Below are 22415 nucleotides of genomic sequence, written 5' to 3'. Positions count from 1 at the left end.
CTCTCTAACGATGTGACATGTTTTCTTTCATTTTTATGTAATTATGCGCATTCATATTTTACGCGTGACAGTCTTTACGGCTGCATTAATGATAATTATGATCGTACGCAGTGGGATTCTCGTTAAATCCTCAGAAAGGGAACGTAAATTGTAGATGCCACTTGCAGGAAAAATAATCAATCTTGGCCATTTTCATAAAAAAATAAATAATTTAAAACCCTGTAAAAGTATCATACACTTTGAGCTGCCGCTAAATCCTAATTCTGCTTTAGTGCATTAAAACACAGAATTATCTTTTAAAGTGTTCATGCCTGCTTTGAAGAACTCTGAATGTTCAATTAATGCTCCTCTTAAAAAGTAGCAATTAGTAACTTTGCCCATACAAAGGAACATATTTGAAGTTTACCTTATCTAGAACTGCATGAAACAGCAAAGATTCCAGGGGTATTCACAGAACACTGTATTAGATCACCAGGGCTCCTCGTGTAACCACAGCAGGTAGTACTGAGGAGGAAATATAGAATCGTAGAGAATTCCATTGACTTCTAGACTGTAATGCTGTTTGTGCTGGACTCCCTTCAGCTCTTGGCTCTTTTCACATTATTTTGTCTGTCAGTTACCCTGCTTCCTGCTGTTTTATGTCCCCGTTGTAAGATTCTGAGTGCAAGATATGTTGTTGGTGCTATAAATATAATACTAATCTCATATCAAGTGTCGGGCCTGGTAAGTGGAAAAACTGAAATCTGAAATGTTTTTTGGTTTTTTTTTTTTTGAGTTTTTAAGATTCCAATGCAGTAGGTTTTAACTTGCCAAAGAGAAGAATCAGATTCCATAAAGTGTGGAGCGAGCCGTGGCAGCACAGCTTAGATTGAGGGAACGATATGATTGATTTTTGTGGTCAATGACCAATAGTCAAGGTCACTCTTTTCTAAACTCCATATCTATGCTCTGTCCTGATTTCATGCCCAGGGCATGTCCAGATGTTGCTTTTCCCACTGATATTAATAGGGTCAGGCTTCTGCTTGAATGCTGTTCTCCCAATTAGGTACATCTTTTGGAAGCCACTTATTAAAGGAACACTGCAGGCACCATAACAACTTCATTGGAATTAAGTTGTTATGGTGCCAGGTGGTTCCTGGCACTGGCTTTTTATTTTATGCGGGTTAAACTGCCCACAGTTGGTTTTCTCCAGCACCGTTTAGCTCTGTTCCTGTCCTTCCACTTCTCTGAAATTCTTCAAACTGCTAGCCTTGGACTGCTACGGACAGGGGCAATCAACTCTTGATTAGCTGAGAGCACCACATGATGCTCGAAGTCTGCCAGTAGTTCCCCGTGCATAAAAATTCAAAAGTTATTTTCTCAATCCGTTTGGGGAATTGGAAGATGTAACACGTATTAGAATTTTTTTCACATTCTTTTGTGGAATACCGTGACTTCATATAATGAACATTTCACTAGCTTCATGCCATAACATTAACCCCTTAAGGACACATGGCATGTGTGACATGTCATGATTCCCTTTTATTGCATAAGTTTGGTCCTTAAGGGGTTAAATACTATGTTTGTATTGGATGAATTACTACAAGTAGAGAGGCTCCCTCACTTTAATACAGGTTTTTTTTATGAAAAAAAGGCAAATTTCAGAACTGCATGGTTTTGGTAAGGCCCATTCTGCAACCATTTTCTACGTCCATTTACCACTCTAAATCGTATAATGGTATATAGCAAAGCGCTGTAAAGCTAATTTCCTATAAAAACTGTCATTTATAAAGCAAAATCCACGGGTTCAATGGGCAGGATGCAAAGTGCTATGTATTTAGGCAGTGAACCGTAAATTGCTCTGTTGAACCCTTATATTTTGCTTCTACCTATTGAGAGGTTGCAGGCCTCTTCTACGGAGTTCCGGGAGGGGCATTGGTTCCTATAACTTTTTCCCAAGAGTGCCAAACCATCTCCACTTCTAAAAACGGTAATTTGGAAATACTGGTGTCTTACGAGGATTCCCATGTATGCAGTTCATGGACTGACAGGTCAAACTGTACTGGTTCTGGTGCGTGTTTACATTACGTTCTCTTCCCATTGTGACCCAAACCTAATGATAAAATGCATGCACTTGGAGGATTTAATCTAGTGGGGGTCAGAAGGTAGACTGACGGCATTTGCTAAACTACTACTTTATTGATGCTTTGACTCCTTTGTGAGTGATCCTTTCTCTAACCGTACCGGATTAGCTGTGTGTTGTACAGCACTCTGGCACTCAGAGTTAATATGGCTAGTAGCTAGTGTCCCTAATAAATGGCTCCGTGTGTTTGTGAGATTAGATCTCGCTGGGTCTCTTTTCTAAAATGAATACTTCCTGCTAGAGCAGTCTCCAGCGCAGTCCAATCTCATACTGGGTAAATAGACTATCAGAACCAGGCCAATGCATTTTAAATTAGGCAGAGGTATTTTTAACACAGCATTTCGTTTACTCTTTGCATGCAATTGGAATCATCCCCCCCTCACTCCCACTCCCTCCCCCGTAAAGTTTTAGCATCGCTATTTTCCCAGTGTGACGCTCACTTGCATTTATCTTCAGCGGTCACGGCAGGTACTTAACTAAAAAAAGTGAAGGGCACATTAAACTAATTGGACTCTGAATGTAGTCAAAGTATTCGAGGTTACGACACGACTCTGGTGCTTTGCAATCGAACTCCCCCCCCCCCCCCCCCCAAAAAAAAACGAAAATTAAATAAAGAAAATAAAAGTGATTTTTATAATTTCAAAAAATAAAATTTCCACTGGCAAAGAAAAATATTGCCCCAAAAATCTGAGACAGACAGAAGCTTTACAAATATCCTGTCTGTGTCAGGCAAAGATGCAGTGCGGGTATGCAAATAGAGTACTGAAATGACAGGTGTATGTTTATGCGATTGTAATGCTGTAGGCATAATAATCTGAAATCAGACAGCGATAAACGCAGCCGTGTTATTGGCAGTCGGGAGCTTCTCGGAGCAGAGAGCTTTAAGGGAATTTTTTTTTCAGGGAGGAGTAACAATATGCCATAAATCCTCAATATTCTGCCTCAAAACTTTAAGAAACCATTAATGGCGTGCAGATACAAATGTTCGATTGTAAGCTTTTGGCTCACGATAGGAGAGAGACCTTCAAGAAGAGTTTAGTCAAAGATGTATGAAGAGTTAGTGAGCATCACTTGTTCCTTTTGTATTTTTGGTTATTGTGTGTTGGTCAGTTCATCAAGTTCTGATTTTGGTTGAAGTGCTTCAATAAGGACCGAACTCAGCCCAACTCATGAATGGAGGAGTGTATAGTATCACGATACAGAGACAAGGCAGGAAGTGATCAGAGCACCTGACCTTCCAAAGACTTCTTATTGAGCTGCATTGGACAGCCACGAAAAGTCTGGGAGAGGGAAGTAAGGGAGAACTGGCCAAGGCTGCAGACAAGAATCTGCATCTTCTTAGATTTAACCCAATGAAGAAATGCATAATTAAATGTTTTCATTGGGGGTATATCTACTAAACAGTGATTTTTATTCATTGTATGTGGGCAGTAGAGTGTCCCTTTACATAACTAGAATCCAAGTTAATTTGCAAAGTAATTAAAACCGATTCAGTAGCTTTCCAGTAGTCCAGAGATTTAGTTTCTGATAACTAGCTACAACTGATGGTCGACCTATCAAATAGGAATGTACATAACACGGCAACTGAGGAACATCCTACTTCAGATCGACTTTCAGGCCGCACATTAAAGGGAATCTCCAGTGCCAGGAAAACAATCCGTTTTCCTGGCACTGGAGGGTCCCTCTCCCTCCCACCCACCAATCCCCAGTTACTGAAGGGGTGAAAACCCCTTCAGTCACTTACCTGAGGCAGCGGTGATGTCCCTCGCCGCTGTCTCCTCCTCCGCACCGCTCCTCCTCTGCATTGCGTCGGCCGGTGGGCGAGATTGATCCCGCCCACCGGCTGAGGATACCTAATGTGCATGCGGAAATGAGAGACGCTGGAGGTCCTCACACAGCGTGAGGACGTCCAGCGACGCTCTAGCACAGGTTTCCTGTGCTATAGAGCAGGAAGTTCCCTCTAGTGGCTGTCTAGTAGACAGACACTAGAGGTGGAGTTAACCCTGCAAGGTAATTATTGCAGTTTATAAAAAACTGCAATAATTACACTTGCAGGGTTAGGAGTAGTGGGAGTTGGCACCCAGACCACTCCAATGGGCAGAAGTGGTCTGGGTAATAAATATACAAAGTGTTCTGTGTTGTAAGGCGCTTCAAATAGTGAAACTTAAAGTGCTCCCAGTTATAGCAGCTTTCACACAAAAATAGGAACTCTATTCCTATTACATCAAATACAAAAAAACACTATTTAACAGATAAGTGCCAAATTAGTGAAGGTGTGTAGCGCTAAAAAGTAGATTACTTACTCCCAAATTATTGGGGATATAGTAGTGTGTAAATGGCTGTATAAAAACAAAAAGGGAAAAGTATATAGTGCAACACTGTTGAATTAAAATGGAAATATATATTCCAAAATGGAAGCACTCACGTGGTCTAGAGCCTATTATGGATTGGCTCTAATCACTTGCGCCGTTGTGCACTTAAGGTGGCACACACCTTCTAGGTCCACGTGTAAGATGTTCCTCAGAAGCATGTAAAACAAAGAGGTAGGGGGGGAGAATTGCCCTGGTGCAGAAATCCTTTAATCAGGTAAGGTATAGTGCAAACACATATAGATGGCTTCTCACCTTAAAAAGAGCCTATCACTTGGCTCTAAGTGTGTAAGTAGATGAGTCCAGTTCTAGGGTGACTCTACCCTTCTTTGAGCAGGATAAATGGTCCACCAAAGTGTAGATTCAATAAAATTTATATTTATTCCATTAGTATAAAACTTTTTTAAAAAATAAGTTGCAATACATACACAGTGGTGGTAAGTCCAAAGTCCAAAACGCGTTTCGCCGATTCTGTTCGGCTTTTTCAATTGGTAATGTACTTCCTGCTCTCTCATACATATATATCCCTGTCTGAACACTGATTGGTTGCAGGAGATCGTGATACGGCCAATCACGAGTGCTCCTGTTGAAGATGGGTGTGTAGCTTCAATATGCCAATAATCTATCCCGTATGCGTGACGTCATCACGCACGCACACGCGTGCGCGTGTCGTCACTTCCGGGAACCTGAAAAGTGTGTATACACCTCTGTAGTCTTATTAATCCGATCCCACTGAATCCAGAAAACAGATATTTCTTCATATATTGCCTCCATAGTCCATAATACTTCATTATCTTACATCAATATGGCGGATGGTTGTGTCATTAGTGTCTTTATTCGTTGAATCATCGTTGTATTGATGTCCATGTCTCCATTTTGGTTATGGGCAAAGTCCTGGCATCACTTAATCATTATAGTGAGTAGTTCCTAAAGCCATATGCTCATTATCAGAGCAAACAAACAGATATAACAACATATAAAATAATTAGTATAGACATTATTCTACTAGTGAACTCTTATAAAAACATATATAAATAGCAAAAAAAATGGTGATGTGCAGAAATAAGCAATTGAGGACATAATTAATGTTCATAAGCTCTTATACAAGCCAGACCATACCCATATAAGTGTTAGTCCACCCATTGTTAGAATCCAAAATAGATCTAGACCCAAGATGATTGAATGAGCCACTGTTAAAAATAGAAAGTTATTAAAATAGATAAATATAGAAGTGGTCTGGGTGCCTGAAGTGTCACTTTAACATAAATCTGGTCTTCCCACCCCACTGGTGCTTGGGAAGGATTTTCTTGGAAATTCTGTGATTATTTTGCAGGTTGTCATTGGTCTTTGTCCAGCTAGATGGAATAAAATGTTATATTCTGCATGGGTTCAGTTAGATCAAGGGCTGGTTTGTTTCTTTGCACGAAATGCTTTACTTTTATTCAAGAGCCATGTCTTGTTTATCCAAAACCGTGTCCCGGCCCACACTGCTCTTCATAAGAATGCCTCCACAGGGTACAAACAGATGGATTCCTAGTTTTTATAACCCAGTTATAAGACCGTGCAATGTTACATATCCTAGTGGCAGTATAACGGATAATGGACGAAGAAGGACACTTTCATTTTAGGGGTTTGGGCTGTGTGGCCAGGAGCGGGGCTGTTCTGATATATTTTAGGTGACATACAAACAACAATTATTTTACAGCTAAAATTTCATTTAGAAGAAGAACAATGTATCTTACGACACAGACTGATTTCTAAACACATGTATTGTAGTTTAAAGACACATTACTGGGAGTATTATTGCTGTGGGGCTCTGTTATACACTCGGACACATTACTGGGAGTATTATTGCTGTGGAGCTCCGTTATACACTCGGACACATTACTGGGAGTATTATTGCTGTGGAGCTCTGTTATACACTCAGACACATTACTAGTAGTATTATTGCTGTGGAGCTCTGTTATACACTTAGACACATTACTGGGAGTATTATTGCTGTGGAGCTCTGTTATACACTCAGACACATTACTAGTAGTATTATTGCTGTGGAGCTCTGTTATACACTTAGACACATTACTGGGAGTATTATTGCTGTGGAGTCTGTTATACATTCAGACACATTACTAGTAGTATTATTGCTGTGGAGCTCTGTTATACACTTAGACACATTACTGGGAGTATTATTGCTGTGGAGTCTGTTATACATTCAGACACATTACTGGGAGTATTATTGCTGTGGAGCTCTGTTATACACTTAGACACATTACTGGGAGTATTATTGCTGTGGAGTCTGTTATACACTTAGACACATTACTGGGAGTATTATTGCTGTGGAGTCTGTTATACATTCAGACACATTACTAGTAGTATTATTGCTGTGGAGCTCTGTTATACACTTAGACACATTACTGGGAGTATTATTGCTGTGGGGTCTGTTATACATTCAGACACATTACTGGGAGTATTATTGCTGTGGAGCTCTGTTATACACTTAGACACATTACTGGGAGTATTATTGCTGTGGAGTCTGTTATACACTTAGACACATTACTGGGAGTATTATTGCTGTGGAGTCTGTTATACATTCAGACACATTACTGGGAGTATTATTGCTGTGGAGCTCTGTTATACACTCAGACACATTACTGGGAGTATTATTGCTGTGGGGCTCTGTTATAGACTCAGACACATTACTGGGAGTATTATTGCTGTGGAGCTCTGTTATACACTTAGACACATCACTGGGAGTATTATTGCTGTGGAGTCTGTTATACACTCAGACACATTACTGGGCGTATTATTGCTGTGGAGCTCTGTTATACACTCAGACACATTACTAGGAGTATTATTGCTGTGGAGCTCCATTATACATTCAGACACATTACTGGGAGTATTATTGCTGTGGAGCTCCATTATACATTCAGACACATTACTGGGAGTATTATTGCTGTGGAGCTCTGTTATATACTCAGACACATTACTGGGAGTATTATTGCTGTGGAGCTCTGTTATACACAGACACATTACTGGGAGTATTATTTCTGTGGAGCTCTGTTATACACGCAGACACATTACTGGGAGTATTATTGCTGTGGAGCTCTGTTATACACTTAGACACATTACTGGGAGTATTATTGCTGTGGAGCTCTGTTATACACTCAGACACATTACTGGGAGTATTATTGCTGTGGAGCTCTGTTATACACTCAGACACATTACTGGGAGTATTATTGCTGTGGAGTCTGTTATACATTCAGACACATTACTGGGAGTATTATTGCTGTGGAGCTCTGTTATACACTCAGACACATTACTAGTAGTATTATTGCTGTGGAGCTCTGTTATACACTTAGACACATTACTGGGAGTATTATTGCTGTGGAGTCTGTTATACATTCAGACACATTACTGGGAGTATTATTGCTGTGGAGCTCTGTTATACACTCACACATTACTAGGAGTATTATTGCTGTGGGGCTCTGTTATACATTCAGACACATTACTGGGCGTATTATTGCTGTGGAGCTCTGTTATACACTCAGACACATTACTAGGAGTATTATTGTTGTGGAGCTCCATTATACATTCAGACACATTACTGGGAGTATTATTGCTCTGGAGCTCTGTTATATACTCAGACACATTACTGGGAGTATTATTGCTGTGGAGCTCTGTTATACACTCAGACACATTACTGGGAGTATTATTGCTGTGGGGCTCTGTTATAGACTCAGACACATTACTGGGAGTATTATTGCTGTGGAGCTCTGTTATACACTCAGACACATTACTAGTAGTATTATTGCTGTGGAGCTCTGTTATACACTTAGACACATTACTGGGAGTATTATTGCTGTGGAGTCTGTTATACACTCAGACACATTACTGGGCGTATTATTGCTGTGGAGCTCTGTTATACACTCAGACACATTACTGGGAGTATTATTGCTGTGGAGCTCTGTTATACACTCAGACACATTACTGGGAGTATTATTGCTGTGGAGCTCTGTTATACACTCAGACACATTACTAGGAGTATTATTGCTGTGGAGCTCTGTTATACACTCAGACACATTACTGGGAGTATTATTGCTGTGGAGCTCTGTTATACATTCAGACACATTACTGGGAGTATTATTGCTGTGGAGCTCTGTTATACACTTAGACACATTACTGGGAGTATTATTGCTGTGGAGCTCTGTTATACACTCAGACACATTACTGGGAGTATTATTGCTGTGGAGCTCTGTTATACATTCAGACACATTACTGGGAGTATTATTGCTGTGGAGCTCTGTTATACACTTAGACACATTACTGGGAGTGTTATTGCTGTGGAGCTCTGTTATACACTCAGACACATTACTGGGAGTATTATTGCTGTGGAGCTCTGTTATGCACTCAGACACATTACTGGGAGTATTATTGCTGTGGGGCTCTGGTATACACTCAGACACATTACTAGTAGTATTATTGCTGTGGAGCTCTGTTATACACTCAGACACATTACTGGGAGTATTATTGCTGTGGAGCTCTGTTATACACTCAGACACATTACTGGGAGTATTATTGCTGTGGAGCTCTGTTACACACGCAGACACACCAACAATATGAAGCTCCTAGAAAGAGGGACATTAGGAGAGAAAAGAGGGACAAAGGGATTTGGGTCCAAAATAAGGACTGCCTGCTCCTCCCTTTAATAGGGTATGCCTCTAGGAGATATAATGTTAGGTATGCCTCTAGGAGATATAAGCTGACCCTTTTCAGTTTTAATCTCCCCCGTGGCAGAATATTTAGTGTATGAACATATTGTTTAAAGGCATCTTGGGAAATAAAGTTCAAAAGTATCTGAAAAGCTAGAGTAAGCCATTCCCTAAAATGCTCGGAGCTCACCTATAATGAAGCAGTGGACACTAATCCTAGGCTGCTGTAGACATTGCTGTGCCTCGGGGAATGTCAGATGTAAAATATCGTATGTCTGCATTAAATAAACACGTGTGCAAGTCCGATAATACTGTAGACTTTGCTGAAGCTGTCAGGCAACATTGGTGTTTATGACAAGACCTCAACGGTAAGTACAAGAGGATTAATCTCCTTATTTGTATGTATCTGATAATAATGCAAAGGGATCCATTAGCATGAGACCCTTTGTGCATTCCAAACCTTAACACGACTGCAAATGGGATTTGGAGAGTGTGGAGCCTAATCCGGATACTGCTGGGTTTATGCAAATTCTTCAGGGGAACATTCAAGCTTTACCGGCATCAGTTGAAATTTCTGCGGAATTAGTATACCTGTTCCATAAAGATGATCCGACACATAAAATATACACTACTATAGTCTAAAGACGTTAAACCTTGTCCATTCAGTAAGAGGCAAATTCTGATGAAGGGAAAATTCAGCAAAAATCAACAAAAATATAACCGCAAAAAAAAATAAAAATCAATGTATTCTTAATTCCCAATATGAGTATTAATTTCGGTAATCTGTTTTTTAATTAATCACGGGCCACTGGTTTGTTATCTGTTTGTGATAAGGTCTCCTTGAGCTCTCCCTATGGAGAATTCCGTACCACCTCTGTGTGGGAGCTACTCCATGTGTCTCCAAAGATCTCTGTGCAAAGAAAAGAGCCCTTTATGTTGGCACTAAATCGCCTTCTAACACCTTGACACAATTTGTGCTACTTGTTATGGGCCCGACCCTATAGCAGATCTTCTTACATAATATATATATAGTGTGTGTGTGTGTGTGTGTATATATGTTTGTATGTGTATATCTAAATGGAACCAAGAGGGCTGCACTCACCTGTACATGCATACATTATAGGGAGCTGCTGGGGCCAATATATACACAACATACAAAATACACAATCCAGCGCACTCGCTTATTCACTAAACAATGATTTCAGATCTCACAGATTTGTAATAGTTTTATTTAAAAACTCCTCACCAAGGCAAAAAATAATGCAGGTTTATTTACATTACATGATCATATCTTGAATAAGCCTGCCACAACGTAAGTGCCTAGGTGAGGGTGTTTTTAAATAAAACTATTACAATCTGTGAGATTTGAAATCATTGTTTAGTGAATAAGCGAGTGCGCTGGATTGTGTATTTTATATATGTGTGTGTATATATATATATATATATATATATATCATGTGAACGGTGACTCTACCACTGAAGCCAGGACTCCTAGGTGGTTAATTGGTGGCATTATCTTACCATAACATATTTTTCCTGTACACCCACACAGGACGTACTGTGCTGGAAATGTGGAAATGCAACGCGTTATAATTGCATCTTGCATGTGTATTTTTAATATTTTTCTTTCTCCTTTTTTCTCCTTTAAGAGTATTGGCAGTTTATTATACTGCAATGATTAATGTTACAGTTACTTAAAGTGACAAGTCAATTTTTTGGGGTGAGAAGAATACAGTGCTCGGATCCTTTTCTCTATTTTCTCACAATGAGTTAATATTGATTAAACAGTAGAAAGCTAGCTTTAGAAATGCTTCATTATTCTTTCTGTTTTGTTTTCCAGATCAGCCACTGGGCCTTCAGAATCATCTGAGGTTAAGAACGCCTCCTCCACCTTTATCTCACACTTCAAACCCGCACCATGCAGCTTCCATCAACTCCCTGAATCGAGGAAATTTCACCCCGCGTAGTAACCCAAGCCCTGCTCCCACGGACCATTCTCTGTCAGGAGAGCCACCAGGCGGTGGCCACCAAGATCCAACCCATGGTCAGGACAACTGGCTTCTCAACAGCAACATTCCCCTGGAGACCAGGTATTTATTTCAATCCTTGTTGAAAGCTCTGCTGTTGTTTTGAGACCAGGCACTGACAACTTAATAATAATAATAAAGTGACCTGCTAATTACCAGAGAAAGACCCTGAAACAACAATCTCACTGCAATTCTTTTGTTCCTTTAATTTGTAGAAGGTATGGCAGAGGTTAAAGCATTTTAGAGCTCACTAGGGCAAGTAATGAACACAATTCGCATAATGTCTAAAAGTAAAATGTCTCGCATTATTTCAGGAGCAGCTAACACATCTGCCTTCTTCATGTTATTTACAGGGTGACCTTATTAAGAATTTCTTCACTTGTTTACATAGCAATAAGTTGGTGGTCTCCCAATACCTTCCTTTATATTAGATGATCTTGTGTCCACAGGGTGAAAAAGACAATCTGTTTGCGATCCAGTAATTGGTTGTACGTCTATATGAACTATATTTAGCTGAGGCATGCCAAGGGACAAAAAGTGGTTGTACTCACAATATTTATTGACCGCATAAGAGAACCTCAAGCTTACATGGGGCTTCTTGGTGTACTAGTTACTCATTTTGGGTTGCATCATTGACCAAGGGAATGACCATATGATGTTCTGTAGCTCACTACAAGATTTATTGGGCAACTGGATGGGTATAGTGGTGTCCCTTAGATCTGAGTATGCCTGAGTAAAGTTTGGTAGGAGTGACCTAGAAACTGTGTCCTAGTGATTTACTGCCTGAATCATCTAAGACTCCGCCCTGGAAAGCAGGTGGAATGTCTGTGATGTCCACGATTTTTAAAGGTTCTTTTTCCACTTTTATAGTAATAGAAATTCCATAAGAGTCTCCGTAGTACCATAATGGTATGTTTCATTAAAAAGCAAGGCAGAGCAGTGTGCCCCATGCTGCAACCCAAATGGGCTTCTATTTTGTACCCCTTAATCCCCATGGACTCTAGAGACCTTTGAGAAATCACATTTGATGAAAATCACAATTGGTTAAGACTGATGGATGTTATAGTCCACAATATATAATGGGTGGTACCCCCAAAACTAACACAGTCCCCCAACTTGCCAGATCCCTTTGGCCTATACCTAACTGTTCCAAACCCTAAAATTTTGAACAGAGTTTTAATTACGCTCTGCTGTTATTTGACATTCTAGTTCATCGGACGTTTTAATGGTAGCACTTTGATAGCCTGTTTATAGGGCAACTCATTAAATTACGCAAACACACACCTATCTGGGTTGTAACCTGTATCATTTTAGCCCCATGCTTGCCTACGCTTCCAATATTAATCTCTGACACACAATAAAAATATGTTAAACATTATACCTGCGAGTAGATTAACAGCACATGTGAATAAAATATGTTCTACTGCGTGAATATAAAACGTTGTCACTCAGCTGTCTATACTTTACTCTGCAATCGTTATACATCAACCAGCAAAACCGCTTTAAAGATTCCGTTCAGAATTGCTTAGTGACCAGTAACTAAATCTGACATTTAATAAAACCCATTAATCACCAGAAGTGACTGGGCCCATTTTCTCTAATTAGGCAATTATGCTGAGCATCTATATTACGAAACTAATGAGCAGAGGTCATGGAGGCAGATCATTATTTGCTTGGGCATGACCAATGGATTTCTGGAAACAAATTGCAGTGTTGTGTTAGCTGGCAATTCTCGACTTAACCCCCTCACCTCCAATTTAGAGCCCCCACCCCTCTGAGCTCTTCGGGGGGGTTAATAATTTAAATGAATAGTAATATTTTATTTTTTGTCATCGAAATGGTGCAAAAAAAATGTGTTGGATCGTTGATCTGTTAACGCGCGAGTGGCGTTTTTTTTTTTTCTTCAAGCAACTGCACCATGTGCAATATTAATAGAGGAATTATTGTTCAACGCCATCTTGACAAAGGACTTTAATAACTTTATATAACATTAAAAAAATAAAGAAATTTTCAGTTCCGGCTCTTCGGATGCTGTTAAACTGCCATATATTATACCATAGGATTATGGGACGTGAAGTCCAAAGCCGGTAGAGGTCCGTAATCGTTCCCTTATTCTATTATGTTATATGGTATATTTTGCTTCTGTATAATATTATTACAGGAGCGTGTAGTTTTCATTTATGTGTTTTTTGTTTTGTTTTGCACCTGTGTCTGTTAGAATTAATTTAGATTTCCCTGTATTTGATCACTATTTAGTCAGGTCTCATGTTTCTAAATGCTAAAAAAATCAAACAAAATTGGCAAATTAAAACCTTATTTTTTTCTTCTTTTTTTAAAAAAAAAAACAAAAAACCCTTTTTCATAATTGGCTTGTCTTTTTTTTTCTTTTTTAGCTGGCTCCATTGACGAATTAGTTTCTTTGCAGATCAAAATTCACGGCTAAAATATTTTAAACAACTCCTAAATCGGTTTTAAAGTTATGTTCGACCAAATGTATTTTTAAAACCAGCAGTCTTAGACCTTTAATTTATCAATTTACAATGAAAGCACATTGGATAATTTGTGTGTCGCTTATATAAAAAGTATGTACGTAGTTGTTTTAAAAAAAAAGACATAAATAAATAATATATAAGACCCTTTTTAAAAAACTGTTTTGTAACAAATATTGCATTTTGTTACACTGCTTGCAGTCTATAGCTAATGCGTTAGAAAGCAATAATTATTGCGTTTGATAACTATTATCCTGAAAAGAGCTGCATTAATCTATATAAACATGAGGGGAAAACGTGAAAAGAAAAATTAAGGCAAGAAAGGCCAGTGAAGTGTTTTGAACCATGAATTAAATTCTCTCTTTAATTAAAGGAGCTGCCTTGTTTCATACTACTGCAGTGTCTGCCTGATACCATGATAGTGGAGCAAATCGATGAGCGAGCCAAAGTGACTCTCAGACACGCTAGTCTATGATACGCACAGTTCATCAAATGCAAATTATATCAACAGCTAGAAATCTGGAGGAGCGGGGACTCGACAAACAAAACTCATTGACTGCTCTAAATATAGCGGGTTTCTTTAATCTGTATCCACTCGCTAGGAGTTGAATGCTGTTGATTTTTCTAGTGCCAGAGGACAAGTTTAAAGGGGAAGCATCACTTTTTTCGACTCAACGCTACTGAATAAAGTGTTGAAATTTTTATTTTTTTTCATTTAATGCTTCATTTTCTTTTAAATGTGTATTAAAGATTTAGGACAATACGGTTCAGTCCAGGCAATGACGGGGCACACTTTACATTGGACAGAGAGAAACCGAAGCAACGTTTCTGTTTTTGCTCCTTTGCGAACTATGGCCTTGATTTTAAAAAGCTTTCTAATCGATTCAATACTGTTAGATAATATTCCAAATTATTTACCTACAAAACTTCCCATAGACTTTAATGGTGAGTTCTGTAGATGAATCATTTGAAACGTTTTCCCAACAGTATTGGAACATTTGGGAAGCTTATTAAATCGACAACAGATATGTTCTCTCTCTGTCACTAATTATTTCTGTCTACTCATTCTATGTTCAATGTCAAGGAAAAGGGCAGAGCTTATAACAGTGATTGAGATTGAGCCGAATTAAATACAGTAATGTGGATATCTACATTCCATTTTATTTTTCAGATCTCACATTTTGAACATTTGTTAACTATAGGCATTCAATAAGTAAGTGACCATTTGCCTTTAATGGAAATCTAAGCACCAAAACTACTTTAACCCCTTAAGGACACATGACATGTGTGACATGTCATGATTCCCTTTTATTCCAGAAGTTTGGTCCTTAAGGGGTTAACTTAATGAAGCACTTTTAGTGTATAAATCATGTCCCCTGCCGTCTCACCCCTCAATTGTCTGCCACTTTGTATATTGGACCCTAGTCACACCTCCCCTGGCTGAGACTCACACAGCCACCATGAGAAAAAAGTGTAATTTTTACTGAACAGTGTGTTTACTTTAGAAGTTCATATCTCCTGCTCTGTTAATTGGACTTTAATATCATACAGGGGGTTACTGTAGTCTCTAGCATGCAATTAACAGATTGGGACATACAAAATGATCAATTAAGCATTTTGTGCAATAAGGGATGCTAAAAAAATGTAATCTCTGTTTCAGGAATTGTGTAAGGAGGGTCTGTGAGTCTCAGGCATGGTAGGTGTGGCTAGCAATATATAAACACATTTCTAATGGCAGGGAATTGAGCAGAGAGACTACAGGAACATGACCTATACACCAAAACAACTTCATTAAACTAAAGTTGTTTTGTTGCTTACAGTATCTCATTAGTTAGCAATCCTTGCTTGGTGGAGAACGAGATCAGTAGGTCTTCCTTGAATTATTATATATATATATATATTTTATATACATATATATATATATATATATATATATATATATATATATTTTAATATATTTTTTTTTTTTAACTAATCAAAACCTAGTTTATGCAATCTACCAATTTTAACTTCCATTATACTCATTCAAAGACCATCTGTGAAACAGAAGTTTGAAATCCAGATTACTTCTGAAAAATGCATTTGTTATGGTCGAACGATCTAAAGCATTTCATAAAATTAAAATCTTGTAAAATACTCATATTTTAGTAAAATTCAAATGTATAAAAGATATTGTAAACTGGAATAAGGAATACATTGTTTTACGGTAATGTTTTAATTACATTAGTAGTAGTCTGATTAATTCTGATCTTTTGTTTAGTGTAGTGTGTAAATCCAAATACAATAATATTGTCATGAGATGTCCCACGTAGAGCTACGTGGGTTTTTTTGTACGCCGACTGCTGTGAATTCTCTGCCTGAACTTTGTTTGACAATGTAGGTAAGATAATACTACCATCATTATTTTAATATAAAAAAAAAAAATGACTCCCGACTATTGCCTAAAATAAATTCCAAGACAACTACCGCTAAAATAACATACTGCTAAATGCCAAGAAGATTAAAATGTAGATTGTTTGCAAATCCCAAATATATTGTTTTTTAAGTGTCTTAGATTAGTGACATTTTTATCTTAATCACCTGCCCTGCTGCAAGGTGTATCAGACAATCTGACAAGGTTGATGTGGAACTCGTATCAGCTGACCACTCAGCGCGGACAGATGAGTGTTCTGCCTCGGGGGCGACTATCGACAGATGTCCGTCAACTCTCATGCAGGCACAGTCATTAGGTAGCTCTTTTTGGAAGTACAGCTCCTATTACAGTCAGACAGAATTTTTCAAGTGCCAAATGTTGAGCCTCTTTATTTATCATGAATTATTTTAGGGTTAAGGAATTGGAAATTTTAAGCCAAATCAGTCAGTTCGGACATATTCTTACACTCAATATTTTTTTTTTTTTTTACATTTCAGCTTTTTAGGCTAAAAATTAAATTTATTTTACTTAAATTTCTAGTACTTTTTTGTAATTCTCTTAAAAAATATATATATTTTTTCCTTACTAATGCTTGTTTTTTTTGTTTTTGTTTTTTGTATAATCCTTTTTTCTAAAAGTAGTACATTTATATTCCCAGGTGTTGTTAAATTAACATTCCTGACACTGAATGATTAAAAGGGACTTTCCAGGCTAGATACTACCAACTTTTAATGCAGTATTATATAGATATATATTTTTTTTTTTAAATTGTGTGTAAAAAGAAAAAATAGAAAAATACAGAAAGATTCACATTCACCCCCAGTCTTTGCAGCGAATGGCGTAACTTACAGACTTAACCAGGAAGTGAATTATGGTCATTTAAAGAGAAAACTGTAACTTCACTTAATATGAGATGATTTACGTATCCCAGTAATTAACAAATGTATATTTGTTATGTGAGTTTCAGTGTATTTAGTGGGGATTCTTGGTAAACTCTTTACCTGGCTCCGACTGTCCCTTGCACAATATTCCAGCATGTTAGGAGGGACTGAATGGAGGGAGGGAAGGCAAAGCTTCACCAAGCTGCCTGCAAGTGAGAAGCTAAGCATGTCCGTCACCAGCCCACTGTACGCACTGACGGCGGACGTATGTTTTGCACAGAACTTATATTAGGCAATCCGGAACGGAGTACGTGTACCAAGTGTGTAACTAAACCCCTGGCAGAAGACTGCAAATATAGCTGAATGTGCAGTGTTTCAAGCAGTAGTGGTCATGGTGGTTTGAGTAACCCTTTAAGACTAATAACAGGTTCACAGCAATATTGCTTAAAAGCAGGGCCGGCGCAACCATTAGGCGAACTAGGCATTCGTCTAGATTGCTGGCCTGCCTGGTGGGCTGCTTAGCACTGTCTGGGGCCGCAGCGCTGGGCAAGCGGCTCTTGAGCCGCCCCCAGCGCCGGGCCGATCCTCAAGGCGCCCAAAGGTGGGGGCGCTGAGAGGAGCCCTGTCTGATGGGGGCCAGGAGGTGGCCATCTGTCCACCTCAGGGCACCCTCAAAGCTGTGCTAGGTAAGGCAGAGCAGGCACCTGCTTACCTTGATGGCAGGTGCCTGCTCTGCCAGCAAATGCCAATGACCGGAGGAGAGGGGAACGGAAAAGCCAGGCGGCGAGGGAGGCTCTTCTTGCAGCCTCTCACTCCTCTCTCACGCGTTTTCTGTGATGCCGGGAGTTGGAATATGACATCATTGCAGCCCCGGCATACTAAACAGCGGGCGGGAGGAGTGAGGAGCTGCCCCACACTGAACCCCAGGGAGCTGAGTGTTTGACTGTCGGTGAGTGTTTGACTGTCGGTGAGTGTCTGTGTGTGTATGTGTGCCTGTTAGTGAGTGTATGTGTATTTGTGTGTCTGTCAGTAAGTGAATGTTTGTCTGTCAGTGAGTTTTTGTGTATTTCTGTCATTAAGCATGTGTCAGTGAGTGTGTGTGTGCTGTCTGTCAGTGAGTGTTTGTCTGTCAGTGAGTTTTTGTGTATTTCTGTCATTAAGCATGTGTCATTGAGTGTGTGTGTGCTGTCTGTCAGTGAGTGTTTGTGTCTGCCAGTGTGTGTCTGTCAGTGAGTAAGTTATATGAGGGGGCGGCAAAATTGATCTTTGCCTAGGGCAGCAGAAATCCTTGCACCGGCCCTGTTTAAAAGGGACACTATAGTTTAATAAAGCAGTTTTTGTGTATAGATTATGCCTCTGAAGCCTCACAGCTCAATAAACTGTCATTTAGGAGTTAAATCACTTCTGTTTCTGCATATGCAGCCCTAGCCACACCTCCCCTGGCTGTGACTGAGAGCATGCATGAATGCAAAATGGTTTCACTTTCAATTATATTTAACTTAAAGTTTTTAAGTCCTTCTCTGTAAATTAATTTAATTACACGTAGGAGGCTCTCTCAGGTCTAGCAAGCTATTAACAGAGCAAGAGATACTAAATTTGCAATAACGAAAGTGTAAACGCTAGATGGCTGTTTACAGGAAGTGTTTATGAAGGCTTTGTAAGTCACATGCATGGAGGTGTGGCTAGGGCTTCTTAAACAAAGTGACAACTCCTAAATGGCAGAGAATTTAACAGTGAGACTGCAGGGGCATGGTGTATACATCAAAACTGCTTGATTAAGATAAAGTTGTTTTGGTGACTATAGTGTCCCTTTAAAATCAGAAGAAAGAGGATCTATATTTGGTTGGATTTTAGTAAATGCGTTTAGTCTAAAAACAAACTTTTTTGTGTAAATGTTTAGCTCAAGATACATTGTTAAACACTGCTAGCTGGCATGATCCTATTCGATACATATTACCCTTTTTGGTCATTATATAAAGAGATCATTGGGTGTCCATTACAGAAGAACTTTATTTAAATACTAGAAGGTGTTTGCATGTGTTTTGAATTCACTCACACTTTATGTCTTCTCAATGTATTGCCTTTGTTTTGCACTTCTACCAAAATGACCCCACTTTGAGTTTATTGTGGATAATTTTCTTCCAGATGTCTCCTCCTAGTTAGAGATCATTGAACCATAAACCTCGGTGTTGAGTGCAGTAATTACAGTTAGAGAGTTACACTGTTCCCTTTAGTGCTATTGTACATTCTTCAAATACCTACGATAGGGCTTTTCATTTCTTTGCATTCTGGTTTCGGGTAAGAATACATAGAATCAATGTTCTGTGGATTGTATTGCCCCTCACACTTGCCTAGATGTTCTGGAACCAATGTTGCGGTGTACAGCAGAGGGCAATATTTTCATTTTACCCTATCCTGGGTCAGGATTCAAGCTATAAATCCAACTTGGCACATTGACAAACGCCTTCTTCGTTTGTTATCTGTCACATGAACAAACTCCATTGCTTGACTTGTTTCCATCTTTATATCCAAGTGGATTCACAAGTGTCTGATTGTGTTTATCCTGGTTCTTGTCTTCAGAAGTGCTTCAATAAAATTAAACCAAACCTTATTTACAATCATATGCAGGAACGTTGCCCTTTCATATGAACTCTTTATAACAGAATATTTTAAAGAAGATATCCAAGTAAATTTTTTGACATCATAAAAACATTTTTACATTTTGTTAAATATATATATATATATATATTTTCATGTTCTGTTTTCATGTTTTTGCTGCATAATGTAGGGACTATATAACCTTATGTTTCTTCTTTATGAACTCTAATTGGCTTAAGACCTTCAACTTTTTTTTCACAAATTGCATTTCTATGACTGTTGGCTTTATATATATATGTTGGCTTTTTTACATCACATAACTTAATTGATGGCTGAGGTCAGCCAATTACAGTCCGCAATTACATCCTAGGTCAAAAACCAATAATTTTAAAAATCCTAAATAATTGAGCTCTAAAAGGTGCTATGGTTAGTGTTTATGGCTTGAATCATGTCAGCATAAACTGCTGTTGCCTTAAGTGTTTGTGTTAAAGTCAAGACCTGTTTTGCTTAAGGCACATGTTTTATGATCCCACCATCACCGTTACTGCACAAGTCATTTGTATTTCATGCACAAAAGCACTATGACCAATGACTTTTGGAAGAGCTTACTTCATTGATGCATGACTCTCACGGCCTTCATTCATGTTTCCATCTGTGTGTAGAAACATAGCAAAGCAGGCATTCCTAGAGACATTGCAGGACAACCTCATTGAGATGGACATTCTCACCACCTCCCGACATGACGGTGCTTACAATGATGGGTATGTTACGCATCCTATTAATTGAGCAGCATTTTGCATGTAAGCACACCCTATATTTCATGCTAACGTGCCAGACTGTGTGGTGTATCATATGCTTGCACTCTGTTTGTTTGTTTTTGCTTTTAATTTTATTCTTTATTTTGGTCAATTGTACGATACTGTGATCATTCAAAGGACTTTTGCCCTTCCTGGTACATTCTAAATTCAGCAAGAGATATTTAGTTTGTTTTAATAAAAATATGGTCGCCATCCATGAATTCTCCTCCAAAAATAAAATAATAATTTGGATACCGTAGTCTTTGTGGGGGCTGTCCTTGAAGTCTATGTCCATTTGGTCCTTTGACTGATCATGGTTGAAGCCACGGCATCATGGAAGGTTTTGAAAGAATTAAGGTTGGTAACATTGAAGTTCAACTATATATATTCTTTTTATGATTATTTCCACCCCACAATCTAACACACTCTTTATTGGTGGCTTACAGAATGTTTTTGTTGTGTTGTACTTTTCTACACGTTAAGCGTGATGTCAGTTCTAAAACAAACTATTTTAGGTATTGGTTATTTTTCAATAAACTAGACGTTTTCCTTTTTTAGTCGAGGAATGCAGATATACATCATTACTAACAACAAAATGCATGCAGAAGAAACCGGTGCAAAATAATTGGGATTTATACGAAAGTCCAGACTCTCCAGGTGTTTGAAATGTAGAATATTTTAGTCTGTTGCTAAACTCTTCTCAAATCTTTAAAGGGACACTATAGTCAACCAGAACAACTACAGCTTATTGAATTTGTTCTGGTGAGTAGAATCATTACCTTCAGGCTTTTTGCTGTAAACACTGTCTTTTCCAAGAAAATGCAGTGTTTACATTACACCCTAGTGATAACTTCACTGGCCACTCCTCAGATAGAGATCCTTCCTGGGCCATGGCTGCCTAAAATGCATCCAAACATCCAGTATCTCCTCCCTCTGCATGCAGACACTGAACTTTCCTCATAGAGATTAATTGATTCAATTCATCTCTATGAGGAGATGCTGATTGGCCAGGGCTGTGTTTGAATTGTGCTGGCTCTGCCCCTGATCTGCCTAGTTGTCAGTCTCAGACAATCCTATGGGGATCAGGCTACCACTTCTGCTGTTGTCAGCAGGCAATGGGCAGGTCTAAAGGAAACCTGGACAAAATATACAGCTGCAGACCTGAATACAAGTAAGTTTTACTACTTTTAGGGAGGCATGAGAGGGCCAGGGGGGCTAGATGGTGGTTTTAACCCTATAGGGTCAGGAATACATGTTTGTGTACCTGACCCTATAGTGCTCCTTTAAGAAGGTGGGAACAAGTTTGCTCTTACAAGCTAAGCCTTAGGCATATGTATATATACATATATATAGGTGCTATACCCTCCTACAGACTAATAAACTCCAAACAAATCCATTTGAACATGATTTGGAGCAAGCTACTTACATCTACAGTAATGACCTTTTTGTCAGTTGAAGTGCTCATTCATTCTTTCATATTAACCATGCATGTTTTTCACTTGTTTCTGTAACTTTTTATGTTCCCACTGACTTTATAGACCCATGAACGGGGGGTTGATATGTTTTGTCGTACTTTGCAATGTTTTTTTGCCATAATAAAAGTATTATTTTTTTTATGTAATGGCAGATGGCAGTGCACTTGGTTTGCACATGCATTATAGAGAAAAGAGGTTCTGAAATATTTAGTGACTGAAAAAAAAAAAAGAAGCCGATTTTGGCATGTTTGAATTAACCGCTCTACTGTGATTGGCCGTTGAGAGTTTTCAACCAATCAAATTACAGCTGTGAATTCAAATTCAGTAAACGGAGAGTTCTCAAATAAAATTATTGAAAACACAGATCATCTCCTGTGTTCTCTAATAAAGTCTTGCCTTTACCAAAAACCGCATGGATTGATAACCCACAGTAACAACATAGAACGTCTGACGTGACTGGTCCACTTGCATGAATTCATTTGTCAATAATCCACACTGTTTTGCTGAGAGTGATAGTAGCTGCAGCTCTTAAATAACT

At 38.7% G+C, this 22415-nt stretch overlaps 1 protein-coding gene across 1 annotated transcript in view; it reads left to right on the top strand.

Moving 5' to 3' along the window:
* TENM4 (teneurin transmembrane protein 4) overlaps positions 1-22415 on the top strand; it is a 1183725-nt gene that overhangs the window by 995592 nt on the left and 165718 nt on the right. The window contains exons 9-10 of the mRNA XM_063431236.1: positions 11038-11287; positions 20268-20366. Of these exons, the coding sequence (XP_063287306.1) occupies positions 11038-11287; positions 20268-20366 (349 nt within the window). The remainder of the gene's footprint in view (positions 1-11037; positions 11288-20267; positions 20367-22415) is intronic.

This window comes from Pelobates fuscus, chromosome 1 (assembly GCF_036172605.1).
Source record: "Pelobates fuscus isolate aPelFus1 chromosome 1, aPelFus1.pri, whole genome shotgun sequence".
Lineage (NCBI taxonomy): Eukaryota > Metazoa > Chordata > Amphibia > Anura > Pelobatidae > Pelobates > Pelobates fuscus.
The sequence above is the reverse complement of the archived record's forward strand: the minus strand, read 5'-3'. Positions and strand labels throughout refer to the sequence as shown.